The 16,725-nt window shown below is 42.2% G+C and overlaps 1 protein-coding gene across 1 annotated transcript in view; it reads right to left on the minus strand.

Moving 5' to 3' along the window:
- Cpm (carboxypeptidase M) overlaps positions 1–16,725 on the minus strand; it is an 86,509-nt gene that overhangs the window by 40,538 nt on the left and 29,246 nt on the right. The window contains exon 3 of the mRNA XM_008846972.3: positions 4,207–4,304. Coding sequence (XP_008845194.1) covers positions 4,207–4,304 — 98 coding nt within the window. The remainder of the gene's footprint in view (positions 1–4,206; positions 4,305–16,725) is intronic.

Genomic DNA, 16,725 nt, shown 5'->3' on the forward strand with positions numbered 1-16,725 from the left:
AATCCCGGCATCCACATGGTGTCTATCTGTAACTCCTTTTCCAGGGGATCTGACACTCTTCTGGCCTCTGAGGGCATTGCATGACATGGGGGCACTTATATATATGCAGACAAAACACTTGTACACAAAAAATAAATAAACAAATAAATAAAATATTTAAAAAACAAAATGTGGAGTGCTTAGCCCTAAATGGGACACCTATATGATCTACATGGTAGAAGAGTAGAGGAAAGACTGTAAGAGGCAGGGTGGTAGATGACTATAAGGAAATAGCGTTTTCCAGACAGTTGGGCAGTTACATATATGAACCCACAGCACTTGAGGCAGCATGCACAAAACTTACACAAGCAAACCAGATAAATCCCAGCATGGAAGTGTGCATGTTGTGGGGCAGGGCAGTGGTGGCAAGAAGCCCCAGCCCTAACTGAGAAACTATTGCCAACTCAGCTGCTGGGAGAGGAAGAGTCAGTTTTCTTTAGGGGTGTGACAATGATAGGTTGATCAGCTTCAGGGGAAGGGCCATACTGAAGAGCATTTGGGGATACAAATTAATCCTGAGGGGGTGGAGATATGACTCAGCAGTTAAGAGACTGGCTGTTCTTGCAGAGGACCTGAGTTTGAGTCCTAGCACCTACATAGTGGCTAACAACCATCTGTCACTCCAGTTACAGGGGATCCGACAGCCTCTTCTGTCCTCCACGGGCATTGCACAAAACCGTGCACTTACATGTAGGCATTGTAAAATTGAAACCACAAAAGACAAGTCGAGCCCTCGAGTTGCAAAACTCTGAACTTAAGGCCTTGTATACTCTGCCATCCCCGACTGGTGTCACTAGGAACTAGAGGCAGGGATGATGTAACCTAGGGACAGAGGAATTATTCTGAACATGAAGTCTGACTACTACCATGTTCCTCTTAGGTCTTTGAGAATGAAAGCATTTTCAATTCTTCTCTGTGATTTAAATCCTATTAAAAAGCAGAAGCGTAGTTAACATCTTACACAGTGGTTCTTAACCTTCCTTGGAGATATTTCTTGCTATTCTGGTGTAAAGTTTGACCTCTGACACCAGGATCTATAGCTTTTCTAGAAGTTTAGGAACTTCACATGGTGAATCCCTGCAGGAGGTATATAAACAGAGTGGCATGGCAGACCAAATGAACCACATAATTTGAGGATGTTTCCTCTTACCCCTGGGCCCCACCATATGGTGTGAGGGAGGTGTTGGTTTCCATACTTGGCTCCATGGCTCAATGAAATTGTCTGCAGCATCAGGAGCCAATTCTGTCCCCAACGAATTTCCTCTCTGTCTCTTAATGCCTTTTAAAATTATGTCTTTTTTTTACAATTAAAAAATGATTTGTTAAATTTTCCACTACATATGCAGGAAAAAAGTAACTTTATACTTTTTACTTTTCTGTGACAGCCAAAATTGAAGAGAGGACTACAGGAGAAAGATAACTTTGGTAAATTGGTAATCTATAATTAGTGAGCCTGTTTTACTCCAAAGAAGAACTAAAATTTGAGTTTATATAAAAGTATTGGAGGCGGGGCTGGCCATCTTCAGAACCACATGGGAGAAGAGTTCTGAGGTTCTGCCCTTCTCATTTTAATAAGACCAGCACTTTCTAGTTCATCCAGGCCCTGTTCTGCACACACATGGAATGTTGCCATGCAGAAGCCCCAGTTCTAGGTTTAACTTACGTAGGCTACTAATGGACACACCTGAAATTTAATCAGTTTTTAGATGGGAGGGTTGGTGCAGGCACACTGGGTGGGTCTCTGCCTTGTACTACAGGCATTCATGTTATAGGTCTGGATCTGAGTCCCAGGGTACCTGCTGAAGCTTCCAGGCTCTTATGACCCCCTCAAAGAACTGGACCAGAGACACATGGCTAGAAATAGAAAGTTTATTAAGAAGGGGAAGAGCACTGGAGTAGGCGGTAAACTGAATGAAAAGCATGCACCCCCAAAGCCCTGGGCCTTGAGCCTCATGATCCTTTGTGGATCATTTGCATAGTACCTGCCTTCCATATTTGGAACCTTTGTCAGATCCCCTGGAACTGGAATTACGGACAGTTGTTAGCTGCCATGTGGGTACTGGGATTTGAACCTGGGTTTTCTGCATGAACAGTCAGTGTTCTTAACTGCTGAGCCATCTCTCCAGCCCCACCATTTATTATTTTTATTTTATGTGTATGAGTGTATTGCCTGCAAGTATGTAAGTGCACCTGTGTCATGCAGTGCCCACAGAGGTCGGAAGAGGGCATCAGATCCCCTAGAACTGAAGTTACAGGTGATTGTTAGCCACCATGTGGGTGCTGGGAATCAAACCTGGATCCTCTACAAGAGCAGCCAGTGCTCTTAACCCTTGAGCTGTCTCTCCAGTCCCAGTAATAAATTTCTTGATAGGCCCACAGAGCTCGCAGCCATAGCCACTGGCTGGGACACAAAAGGTGCTGATGATACTCCAGATCCCCACCCAGAACACACTGTGGTATTCTCTATCTCTCCATTTAATGGTCAGTTCCCAGCATTCCTCAAAGACTCAGGTGAACCTGAGAGCCCAGATTTGATGGGGTACAGCCACTTCCCGGAGAGAAGATGCAGTATAGGAAAGAGCACAGGAAGAATGAGCAAGGTGTGAGGGGCTGGAGAGAGCAGGGATTCCTGCTTCTCTCTGAAGTTTCAATTCTGAGGATTAATTTCTGAGCAGCAGACCACAACCTCTGAAATGCCAGGTAGTCAATAGATGAGTTCCTAGAGACAGCAAGTGCATCTGTCTCTTATTAAAAATGGATTCCAGGGGACCTTGATCAAGACTAGATAACAAGAGGAAAAGGAAGTCTGGGCTACTGTGTAACAGACAGATGTTTCATGAAAAGCAACTTTGGTCAGACTCCTAGCAACATGAAGTATCAAAGAAACTTTCCATTATGGTTCTAAAAAAATCATAGATGGACTGAACCTCACCCACCCCCAAATCAGTTTCCTTTTTTTGGGTCCATGTATTTGCCAAGTGTCCTCTCTGCAGGACAGGTTGGGCAGCATGCCTGGCAAGGGCTGGTTCTGTGTGTCACAAAGGGTGGGGCCAAGTCCTATGAAGCCTGAGCTTGAGGAGGGTTAACCCAGGTCGGGAAGCTCAGCATCAATGAGAGCATCCTACCCAAACTATTGCAAATCTCGAATAATTTAGATTTAGCAAGTTGGGAGGTTGTACTTAGTGAAATAGGTACTTACTCTGAAATTCCTTAAAGTTAAATGTACTTTATACAGAAAACTTTGTACATTCTCATACAAATTTTCTTTATTACAATAACTGGGAACTACCTTTGCCTCCTCTTGGTTGCCTGTTGGGGGCAGGGCTCTTGGTAAATAGAACATATGGCAGTTTTCATATTCTTTAAAGTATCCCGAGGAAGCGGGGTGAGAAAGACAGGTGAGCATCCTCAGCTGTGCAGCCATTCTGGCAAGAGTGGTAAAAGGGTATTTTGCAAAACAAAATAAAAATAGAGCTCCTCTCCTCCAACGTGGAAAAGAGGGTAAGATACTATGAAGGACTTTAAGAGGGATTAGTGAATGGCAGGTCTGAAGGAACATGTATAATCACCTCGACTTCGAACACTGAGACCACTGAGCAGTGGTTTAAGACGCTGCGGCAGAACCAGATGTGAGGCTGAAGGATAGACAAAGCGCTTGCCTAGCAAGCACAAGGCCCAGGGTTCAATCCCAAACACCAAAAAATTAAACAACAACAACCCCCCCCAAAACCCGAAGACAAAAAGCTAAGTGTTGGGAGTCTGGACAACTATTTGGCATCTTCTGATTGTTTGGAGTTCAAGTACAACAGAGCTCCTGTGCTGGATTTCCCGAGTGCCAATCAGGATGTGGGAAACCATCCGAGGAAGGAGATGAAGGGCTGAGGGACCAGGCTGGCAGGAGCTCAGAGGCCAGCACTGTTGTTCTTTGAGCCCCAACACAAAAGCAGCTCCAGTTGCTCTCTCAGGGGATGAATCATACAGGTACACAGTTTGATGCTGTTGGAGCTGGCTTCCTCAGTTCCCTCAGAGGCCTCCCAAGAAGCCTTTTCCAGGTCTTGGTGCTTGACTCCAATGCCTGGGACTCATCCAGGCTTTCTCATCAGCATTTACATGGAACATAGAGGCCTGACGGGACATTTCTTTCAGAAATTTATGTTAGGTACATACCTCATCTCCATGCATATTTGCCACGTATTTGAATTCTGGAATCCCAACTCTGTGCTCCTTTGGACACTGTCCCACAATAAGAACCCACAGGTTTCTACCTTTACAGGGAGGAAAGAGAGAAAAATAAGTTATCTCATAAAATGACAAACTCTGAGAGAAAGAACAGGACAGAAGGATGCTGTTCCTCCCTCCTGACTACAATTTCATGGTGACCTAAGTTCCTATGACTAACATTTCCATGCTTAAAATGCACTTCCTTTATTGTTAGAATTAAAGGAGACTCAATTTAATATAAACATTTATTATTCCAGAATGTGATTTAAAAGAACTGAACACATACTAGCTACACTGATCTTATTTTTTCAGAATGTTTATATACTTTGCTCCAAGATCCTAGAGCTTTATAGCAACAATCTTGCTAACACACACAATTACACAAAGTGAAATTATAGTTGATGGTTGACTGAAAGGGTGCCATGACTTACAGGGCAAAGAAAGTGAAAACAGCAGCAGCAATGAAACTTATAATTCAAGAGGGAGATTGTTTTTAAAGTACGAAGTTCTGTATTCAAGTGCTGATTTGACATGGTCTCAGTGCACTTTCTCTCTCTCTCTCTCTCTCTCTCTCTCTCTCTCTCTCTCTCTCCAGTGCTGGGGGTCTAACTCAGCGCCTTGCACACAAATGAGGCAAGTACCTTCCTTCCCTTGGTGTTACTGAGCCCAGGCTGGCCTCAAACTCATGAGTGTTCTGCCGAAGTCTCCCAAGTGCCAGGATTATAGGCACGCATTACCGCGCCTGGCTTTAGTTGTGTCTTTGAGGCTATTGAGTTCTATCAAGTAAGCCAGAAACCACAGCCCATCCTAACAATGCCAAAGAAAGCTTGTAAGTCTCCTTTCTGCCACAGACTGTGATTTGGGCAAGGAAGGGCAGAAACAAGATCAGAGGATATGCATGGGGCAGACATTACAGCTAGTGCTCTGCCTCATGTAATCTCAAGTGCTGTGTTGTCATGAATCACTGAGATGGACTATTAATAAAATGTTACAAGTGAGAAGTATTATGCAAACTGCTGTGATTACACAGCCATCAATCAATTTTTACAAATAGGAAAATATGAAAACCGCTATGATTGCGCAACCGGTAAGAACTGAATCCTGTCAGGAACGGTGGCGTAGGCCTTTGATCCCAGCACTCGGGAGGCAGAGGCAGACAGATTTCTGTGAGTTCAAGGTCAGCTGGGGCTACAGGGAGACCCTGTCTCAAAAAGTCCCCAAAAAAAAAGAATTGAATCCTGAGCTGTTTGACTTCAGTTCTAGCACCCCCCACTAATGAAAACAACTCATCTTTCAAGAGGCTTAATTTCCAATCCAGCAAAAAAATTAAGAAGTCAAGTCAGGCATGGTGGTGCCTGCCTATAATCCCAGCATTCAGGAGGCTGAGGAAGGAGAACTGCCGTGAGTTTAAGACCAGCCTGAGGTACACGGGCAAGTACCAGGCAAGTCAGGGCTATATAGCAAGACCCTGTCTCAGCGCTCTATCCCCCTACCCAAATTAAGAAGTCCCTTTTGATTTTAAAATTACCTGGCCCTTTTACTATAGTTCAGCATCAGAGATTGAAGTATGTTTGACATGTGTTATGTGTATACAAAGTTCACAACTAAGCTATACATGGAATTTAAAAGCCCAGGGAAAGAGTTTAACAGCAACAAATGGGCTAATGTTGAGTAGGTCTCTTCAGAATTTCAAAACTAGTTCCTTAAGTTAGGGATCCTAGAGTCTGGGGAGCACTTGCTGCCATGAGAGGCAAACATACACTGGATTTCTCTTTTTCAGCATTTTCTCATAATTAATTGGAATAATATCTTAGGAAAACCTTTCATGACAGTTTTTAAACTCAGTAACTGCAAAAAAATACCCACAAAATGCAGTTTAGTTGATTGAGAGCCCCTGCTCTGTGCATAATTCTCATCCATTCACTAACTCATTCATTCATTCATTATCTACTTATTGAATACCACTATATTCAATCATCCATCCTGGATCAGACTGTACAAATGAGTCTTGCTCCGTGTCATTTTTTGGGGGTGGGGGGGGAAGTGTGCAGGGAATTGAATCCAAAATGCTAAGCATGTGTTCTTCAGCTGAGCTGTACCTGCAGCCCTGAATGCCTGATCTAGTGAAGAAAAGCGACATGTAAACATACAATCACAACACAGTGTGACATATATAACAACAGAAATGTATGAAGGTACTGTTGTGTGTAGAGTCAAAGCAGGAATGTTTACCCTTTTCCCAGGAGGAAATTATGACACACTCTGCAAAGGCAGAGGTTCAAACATAATGCTTCTGAACAGAGTTCTGGAGAATTCTGAGTTTGCCATGTGGAGATGAACACATCCTCTGCTTATTTCCCATCTGAAGCATTTAATTAACCAGATCCCCTCCATTCCCTAATGGCACCTACTCTCTGGGCATCTGGAACTCTAATCCTACACAGTTAACATTTTTACGAGAAACAAATAATTTTTTATGAGTGAGATGTTAAACATGGTTCTCTGAGTTTAATTCCAGGGAATTCTTTTTTGTAACTATTAATATTTTCAAAGCTAGATAATCACACATTTGTACTGTGTATGGTCTTATTTCTCACGGGCAAGGGAAAATTCAGGATCATTCCAACATCATATTTATCAGCTGTTATTCATAATTCAGAGTCCACAATAGCTGTCCTGTTACATAAAAGACAGTGAATGACAAAACCTTACTTGATATGGACATCTGATATTATTTAGTTTAAAGGAGGGAGGAAATTAAACCAAACAAAGCTAAGTGAAGAAGTACTTTGGTGGTAACTAAATCCCACTTTTAGCATGGATGACCTCTAAGTGAACTGCAAGATGACAAATTGACCTTGAGTGACTCCAGTGGTACTGTGTCTGAGAAAGAAACCAACCAGTCGCCTGTAGAATGCATAATCCTTTTGGAATGAGGACCCTCTTAAAGGGCTTTAACTACCCTCTCTACCAACACTGACCCCTAGACAGAGTAAGCACACAAAAGACACACCACTTACTTTTAACCATATAATTGCCAATCTAAGAGTAATTTAAGTAAGATTTTAATTTTTCTAGTAAGGCTGGAAATACTAATTTTATTCCCCAAAGTTCTACTAACATCAGGTGTGCTCAAGAGCTCTGAAGCAGGGCAGGCAAGATGACTCATGGAATTAAAATCCTTGCTGTGCAAGCCTGACCTGAGTTCAATCTCTGGAACCCATGGTGGAAGGAGAGAATCAACTCATTCTCTTTACTACAAAGTAAATAAAATTTGAATTCAAGAAATTTCAGTATTTGATTTACTAACTCAGGTTTGACACAAACTCTGGGGTTGTGACACGTGTTTTCAATGGGGTTGGCTTGGAGAATCACGAAAAGATTTACAGTTTAGAAGCAGTCACTAAAATCCAGGAGACAGCCTGGGGAGATGGCTCAGCGGGTAAAGGTACCTGACACCAAGAGTGAAAACCAGCATTCAATCCCCAGAACCCACAGCAGAAGGAGAGAACCGACGCCTGAAAGTTGCGTGCTAACCTCCACATGTGTTCCAGGGTACATAACACACACAAATAATAAATACATTTTTTTTGTATTGTTTTTTGAGACAGGGTCTCCCTGTAGCTTCAGGTGGCCTGGAGTTCACTAATGTAGACCAGGCTGGCCTTAATCTCTCTGAGATCGTCTGGCTCTGCCTCCTGAGTGTTGGAATTAAAGGTATATACCACCATGCCCAGCTAATAAATAAAAGTATTAAAATAAAAAAAAAATCTAGAAAACCAGGCATATGCCTCAGATTTCTGTAGGAGTTCAGGAAAATAGAAGAAGCTTAGAAAAGTAAAAGCTTTAACAGGTCAAAATGGGAAAGACGCCATTCCCACATCAGAATCACCTGTAATCCTTGGCAAAACAAAATACTCTCTCTCTCTCTCTCTCTCTCTCTCTCTCTCTCTCTCTCTCAACTTCTGAGTACCAGCCTCCAGCCACTAAATCAAACTTCATAGAGTCTAAAACACTGAATGTGACCCTGAAAGTCACTAAAGTTTGAATGCCACTGAGACTGAGTCAGTGAATGACAGAGTTAGAAAGCAGCTGATCCTTAGATAAAGCAGTCTCACTGTTCATTCAACAATATACATGTTTCTATGTTAAGAAAGTTTTATGTTAATTGTTAGACTTTTTAACATAACTGCTAAATGTCTTACTATAACATATGAGCACACTACCATTTACTCAACCAATTTTCTATTGTTAGTTATCCAATAATAAGTATTTCTATGCAACTGTGACATGTCCAAGTTTTATAACGCAAAAAATTTATAACATAAAAATATCAGAATGCCAAAATTGTGTAACATTCAACCATGTTATAACACATTACTTATTAAAAACCTATAGCCCCATAGCAGATAAAGCCTTCATTTAATTTAATTTTTATAAGCTTAAAGTTGAACGATGGAATCATTGGTAAAGGAGTTAAGTGATACAGTGATACAGCTGAGTAATTTCTTTTAACTTTTCCATTTTTTCCAGGTTTTAATTAAATAAAAAGAACCAAAATTCTAAATCTTAGCATTTGTTATGGCCAGATTTTATGTGCCAGGGACTATGCTAAGTAAATACTTCATGCAATTTGATCCTCACAATCTGTGGTGGGTGATAGCCACAATTTACAGCCAAGGAAATCAAGTTAAATGGCAGAACGATGGTTTAAACCCAGACCTTTCTGATTTCAAAACAGGTGCTCTTTTGACAATACCATGCTGCCTCAACCTTCCTCAAAGTATCAGACAGGCCAGAGCCAGCTGTATCCTGGGGAAAAATTCCCAGGAAGTTAGTGTCATTTTGCTATGATTTGCACTACAGCAGAAGTCTGCTTACAACCTGGCTATGACTGATCCAGGAAAAACAACTGAACCAAAGCTATGTTCTAGGGTCTTCTAGACTAGGTATTGAGATAACACATCCAGACTACTTCTATATTGAAAGTTTCAGGGGACATGCCCAGAGAGAAGCAGAGACCTTGGGTGGCTCTGTCACTGGGACAGAACTGCAGTCCAGTTTGTCATGAGGCTTGTCAAATGCATGTTCTGACATACACAGCTCTGGTACCCAGGGTACCAGCTTGTTTCCTCAGACTTCCATATTTCTCTGTGTGCCCTTACAAGCACTCACTGACCCAAGTTGAACCCTGAGAACACTTACCCAGTGCACCGGTTTCAGCCTCCTCAAAGATCAGAGGGAGTAATAGCCCCACTGGGAGGGCTGATGTAAGAATGCCCAGGGTGATTTCTTGACTGTTTTTGAGTTCCTTTTACCTTTTACCTTTGTGCACAATCCCAATCCCAACAAGCACTGAAACTTACTGCACACGGCACACAAATAATGAGTCCATAGGAGAGCTGGTCAGCATATACTATCTAGGTCAATTTAATCTCTGTCTTCAATTTAACTCAGTCTCCAAAGTTCACATACCCTCTTGCCTATAAAGTAAGGGAAAGAAGTCCCTGCTGAGTAGGCAATTACAAAACCAAAACAAAATTAACACACACACACACACACACACACACCCAAGCAGATGATAACAAAACAGTCAAAAAGCATGGACAAAATGCCTAGCCTGGCTGTGCCTGCTTAGTGTCATTCACAGCTGAAGGCACCTTGCATATGTCCATTCACTTAGCTTGAATCACCACAGCAGTGGGTATTAGTACTAGTCTTCCATACCCAGACCTCATAAGGTAGGGATTCTCAAAATGTCCCAGGACAGCACCAGCATCACCTGTGGACTGGTCCCGCCAGATATATCGAGGGAAACCGGGAATGTTTTAATAAGCTCTCCAGCTGACTGCCATGCACACAGAGATCAGAGAACCAGAACAGCAAGACTCTGTCCAGTGTCTTTGCTCTGTTCTTAGCTGCTGGGTTACACTGCTGGTCACTAAGATGGAAAATGCATATTAACAAAAATCAAATGAACAACAAAACACCACTAATGAACATGAACCTCTAAACTAAGCTTGCTGTGCAGCCAACTTATGCTGTGGAGACTTTACTCTTTCTCACCCCTAGGAAGAACTGGATATGGGGGTGGGGTGGAGAGGAAGATGAGGAGCTCAGTGAGAATAGTTTGGGAAGTTACAGATATTGCTTACTTTTTTTCTGGCTCTGTTTGATTAGCTGTTATGTCCCCACATTCCTCTCCACTTGGAACCTAAGACAAGCCTTAGTGATTGTGTGTGCTCCGAAGCTGTGGACGTGGGGTGGCTGTGTTTCCTGGCTCTGTTGATCTCATCTTCATTTGCCTAGTAGGGTTTCCATCCTGTACAAAGGCTCACCCACCTTTTCAAATACTATGGATTCCACAAAAACTACTTTTAAGAAATTTCCTTCAAGTACTCTAGTGCAAACATATCTCTCTTTTGAATACACAAGCATGAGAGCGAGAGAGAGACAGAGAGAGAGAGAGAGAGAGAGAGAGAGAGAAAGAGAGAGAGAAGGAAGGAGGGAGAGAGGGAAGGAGGGAGGGAGGGGGAGAGGGAGGGAGAGTTAGCTCCAGCAAGGCGAGTGGAGGAGACACTGAAGCAGCCACAGGCAAACAGCCATCAGTATTTGTAAGAACACATGCCTGCCTGGCCTTAAGAATCAGGAACTGGACAGCAAAGACGTCAGCTAAACTACAGATATGAGACCAAACTGGAAGCAGCAGCCTCAATGAAGTAAATGCCGTTGCCAGAGGGGACCAGACCCACTGTAAACCTTGGAATGAACTCAGAAATAAAATCAGATACATGTACATCATGCAAACAGCCGTCCTGCACAAAGGCTTCACTTTCATCTTTTATTCACTCAACAAATATTTATAGACATCTGTCTTGGGTTAGCATTTGGTCAGCCAAAACAAATGCAAGTTACTAATTGATTCTATTGTTCTTCAATACACTAATTTTCTATTTCTGACATCATTTCCATCAATTAATAAAATGAAGTCTACAGGAAGCATGGTGTTTGTAAACTGTCTGTGACTTGGGGGACTACTCAGATGTGACTGGATCACATGCACCACTTGCTTTTACTACCATGGCTCCTGTGAGAGCAAGATAGAATACATGCCCTTCGGCAGCACACTGGGCCTGTTGGGCACTGCCCCATTTCTGCCTTGGGTATCCCACCTCCATCTCACATGCTAAAGAGGCAACCATCAAAATTTGCTCTTTCTTATGCATGGACAGTTGTTGGCCACCTGATCAGTGGCCAGATTCTACTTGCTCAAGTAAAATGCCTTTCTGTCTGACCTCTCCTCCCAGTCAACATCCATCCATCCACCCACCAACTCATCCATACATCTTTGTGTTTTCTCTCTTGCTCTTTTCCCCTCTTTACTTTTGTACTTTTAACTATTTTATTTATTTATTTATTTATTTATTTATTTATTTATTTATTTATTTATTTATTTATTTTTATGTGCATGTATATAAGTGCACCTGTGTTGTGCAATGTCTTTGGAGGTCAGAAGAGGGCGCTGGAGTCCTCTGGAACTGGAGTTATGGATAGTGGTTAGCTGTCATGTGGATGCTGGGAATCAAACCCAGGTCCTCTGCAAGAGCAGTCAGTGCTTTTAATCATTGACCCATCTCTTCAGCACCCACTTTAGTATTTAAAATTTTTTAATTTATTTTTACTTTATGTTTATGAGTATTTTGCCTACATGTATGTAAGTGCACCACATGTGAACAATGCCTGCATAGGCCAGAAGAGGGCGTTGAATCCCCTGGAACTGGAGTTACCAACAGTTGTTAGCCACCATGTGAGTGTTGGGAACCAAACTTGGGTCCTTTGCAAGAGCAGCCAGTGCTCTTAACCATTATGCCATCTCTCCAACCCCCAGTTTTGTGTTTTTGAGAGTCCCCTAATATAGTTTTGAATGTCCTAGAACTGGCTATAGCTGGTGTTGAACTTGTGGTATTCCTCCTGCCTCTGAATTCTCCAAGCACTGGGATTACAGGCATGTGCCAGCACACCTGGCCTCCAACATCTTTCTTACCTTTCTCTTATTCAGCCCCACCCTTTCCCAGCCCAGACTGGATGCTCCCCCCTGAACTGTTGTAGTACCACTGCAACTGCTTTCCACAGTTATTGGAAGTACAGGGTTCCTGTAGGCTGGAGCTATGTTTCTCTGTGCTTACAGAATTTCAAATAGCCCTGGCACATATACAGAAGATCAATAAATGTTCACTGAATAAATGGGTGAGTGACTAAATTAAACAAATCAGAGGAGGTTCAATTGGAGCTGAGGTTATCCCTGGCCCAGAGTTCCCCCTTCTCCCGTATTGATGGAAAAACCTGTGATTAGCCTACAAAGTGCCTTCTGGGGTGGGCTTTGGAAAGAAGTCACTTTTCTGGATTGATTCTAGAATAGATGGATCTTCCTGGAGTACTTCCAAATAAAAGAGTACTGAGGTCCAAACCAAACATAGGTCTTCATGTTAGACTCCTCAGGCGCATGCTGACTGGCACGGGCTTTCGTTTGCTCATACTTCTTTCCTCATAGTGTTTTTGATCTTGTACCTGAGAAATGTAGGACTGAGGCTTCATCTCATTTCTTGTTGAACAGGTGAATAGGGAGTTTGGGGGTTTTAAATGCCTAAATGAATGGTGTTTCTATTTATTTAATTACTTTTTTTGATTTATTTACTTTTATTTTATGTATGTGACTGCAACACATGTGTATAATGACTGTGGATACCTGGAACTAGAGTTATAGACAGCTGTTAGTTACCATGTAGGTGTTGGGAACTAAACCCAGCCAGTGCTCTTAACTGCTAAGCCATCTTTCCAGCCCCGATTTACTTATTTTTACAGTGCTGGGAATCAAATCTAGGTCCTTGTGTATGCTAGGTAAGAACGTTACCTCCAGCCTGACAGTCCATTTTTAATTGAAAAAAGAAAAGAAAACATCTGAAGATGAATCAGATTGGAGTATGTTTTATTTTTGTTTTGATTTCAAAACAGTCAAGATTCCCAGAGGAAACAGAAGAACTTGTCTCATTAATCACCAGCTATCAACCAAACAGGAAGATGTAGATGAATCCTCTGCCTACTTCCCCTTGCAACCCTACTGTCTCTATGGCTCCCACTCTATCTGTTCTTTTCTATATACTGAAAATGGCAAGTTATGAAAGTGTAAGAGGTTTTCAAAATGAGGTTTTCAAAACTATAGACATAACTGTCATGTTCCAACCATCATAATTTCTGTTTTCATATAGAGACAGGAAACTTGTTTTTAAATCCCCAAAGCTGAAAGTCTCTAGTGGCCTCATACTATAAAAAGCCTCAGCTTCCCTTTTTGGTCCCTTGGGGTAAAAGCAGTTTAATCAGCTAGAAGGGCAGGCAGTTCTGCAATGATAACAAGAAATTGAGTGTTATCTTGAAGTACAAACAAGTACTTAGGAATGCTTAAATGTTCTTTTAAAATGTTGTGATGTTGGGGGTTGAACCCAGGGTCTCACACATGCTAAGCACATGCTGTGCTGCTGAGCTACACCTCCAGCCCCCTGGATACAATAATCACCACCAGCAGTACGATGCATTGTCATTTGGAATTTCCCTTTTATACAGAAGAGACATTCTGGTTCAGTGGCCATGTCTGGCCAGGTAAGCTCCAGGAGGTACTAACCAACAGGCCCCTAAAGATAGGACATAAGAACAGTGGGTGAGCCAACACAAGGCCCTGAAACAGTATATAAAGATAATGATGATGATTGACTGGTGGTCAAGATATAGACAGTGGCACTGGTCACTCTGCCAGCTCAGGGCTCCAAGAGCAGGATGTAAAGAACGATGGGTGATAGTGCACATTAACTAGATCACATCAAAGCAACTTTAGGGACTGCCTCAGCCAGGGACCATGTGCACAGTGCTGTTACCCTTTCCCATAGTGAACTCTTCAACTTTAGGGACATTTAAACCCTCTCGCATATTCCTACATCCTATATATCTACTTAAACTGGATTCTGAATAAAATGGACTCTGAGTAAGTCACACCCTTTTTTAGAGTGCTGACCCTGGGAGAGGCATTAAAGCAAGAGACAACAGGGAGATGAGACACCTCGGCCCCATGCCTCTAGGGTCCAGGCCGCTGCTGCTTGGCTTGGCTCTCTCTCTTTTTCCTAAAGAGAGTCTTCCTTACTCTGATTAAACTCTTGACAACTTGAGTTATTACTGTGTTGCATCTGAATTCTTCTCTTTCGGGAACATAAGGACAGAGGCTGCTGTTGAGATCGAGAGCAGAGAAAACTGGGCAGTGAGATTGTGGGCCTTCTAGCTTCAGTAATGCTATTTATTTATCTATTTATTTATTTATTATTTATTTTATTTAATAACCACATGATTAGAAAAAGCATTTCATTATAGCTTTAACATATTCAGTAACAATTTCCAGAGCAAGGATACATCTCTTTCAAAAGTAGCTGTAAATTTTTAGGTTCACAGTTGAAATGTTGAATTCAGTTTAAACCCTGTAAGACACAAAATTGAATGAGTTTTTAACCTTTAAAGAAGATCTCCATTTAATTTTAAAATATGCTGTTTAAAAAATGCATTATTATCTAGATAGGCTGACTAGACCTCAATGGATGAACCTACACTGAGGGATGTCTGGGAACACTAACTTGACATGATAGGCCTTAATGCAAATGACAGAAAGCGTGAATTCCAGTGGGGGGGCGTCCATGGGAGGGTGCCAGTGGGGAAGGGGGTACAAAGATGATTAAGATGTTCTGTACGAAACACACAAAAATTCAATAAAAATTTTATAAGAAATGTATTATTTGTGTGTGTGTGTGTGTGTGTGTGTGTAGGTCAGGGGGCAACTTTGTTGTCAGTACTGTCCTTCAACCTTTACATGGGTTCTGGGAGTTAAACTTAGGTTGCCAGGCTTGAGCAACAAGCTCCTTTACTGGCTGAGCCATCTCACCAGCCCTCTAGTAGTGCTCTTATTTCCTACCAGTGCCTATAGATGCACAAAGCTGTGATTTAGGACTAGGTTAATTTTGAGCCACTTAACCTCTGATGCCCCCAAACTGTGTTGAGGTCTGCTAATCCTTATTGCTATTTATTTCTACCATAAGAATGAATCTTTTTGTTGCAGGGAAAAATGGTAATTAATTTGCTAGTTTCCCCAGAGGCTCTCCTAGAGAAGAGAGACTACTCTCAGGCTCCTGTTTCTCATTCTAATGCAAAGCAAGCCAGAGTCCAGAATGAAGGATGCTGAGCTCCTGTCAACATGAGACGGTTTGAAGTTGCCAAAATGAGGTTCCTTCAAAGACCGAGTTTCAGCTGGGGATAATGGCAGGCCTTTAATCCCAGCAATGGGGAGACAGAGGCAGGTAGATCTCTGTGAGTTCAAGGCCAGCCTGGTATACATACTGACTTCCAGGCTAGCTAGGGCTACATAGTAAGACCCTATCTCAAAAAATGAAACAGAACAAAAGGAAACAAAACAAAAATCCTAAAGCAACAACAAAAAGACTAAGCTTGACTTATACCTAGGGCATTTGATGACTTAACAAAGGTGGACTTTTCACGAGTCATTATTCTGACTTTTGTTGTTTGCAGTATAGGGATGGAATAAGGCCTTGTGCATGCTAGTAATCTACCACCGAGCAACCTCCACATTCACCTTTTTTTCTTTTGAGACAAGGTCTCATTATGTAGCCCAGACTGGTCTGGAGTTTGGGAGTCTCATGCCTACCCTCACCAGTGCAAGGATCATAGGCATCTACCACCATAGACTTCTACCACCATTCTGACTTTCAAACTTCCAAATGAAGCACCTGCTTCGTAAGCACCTGTATTTGCGTGGTGGGCTATCTGCTCTTAAACAGCATTTGTACTCTCTTAGATGATATGTAGCTCCTTCTGTGGCATGTTACAGAATGAAGTGCAATGATTCTAAAAATGAACAGTATTTAGAGCCTGCTCTGTCACTTGCTAGCCATGTCATACTGGACAAAGTGCTTTATCTCCCAGTGTATCACTTTTCTCATCTGTGTTATGGGATCAAGGGTACTGAGACCTTGAGGGGTTGTGCTATTTTATTTGATCCTCCCAATATTTAAAAACATTACCAGTGAGCTGGGGAGGTAGCTCGGTGATGGAGTGCTTCCTGAACATACTCAAGGCTGTAGGTTCAATCTCCAGCACCACAGAACAACAACTACAACTACAATTCAGGCACCAGAAACATAATAAGCGTGTGTTTGTTGTAGGACAGACCACAGACCCTCTCAGACAATGCAGCATTAGAGCAAAAAAAGCAGTATTTCAAATATAATCAGTGTTCAAAACACATGGATGGAGACCTAGGCCAACAGTCACAGAGCTATATGCTCCAGAAAATCTTCACGTTAGTTTGGATAGATCAGCACTCACTGGAGTGCACAAGAAGAAAACAGAGTGTGGCTT

This window comes from Nannospalax galili, unplaced genomic scaffold (genome assembly GCF_000622305.1).
Source record: "Nannospalax galili isolate Female #2095 unplaced genomic scaffold, S.galili_v1.0 scaffold463, whole genome shotgun sequence".
Lineage (NCBI taxonomy): Eukaryota > Metazoa > Chordata > Mammalia > Rodentia > Spalacidae > Nannospalax > Nannospalax galili.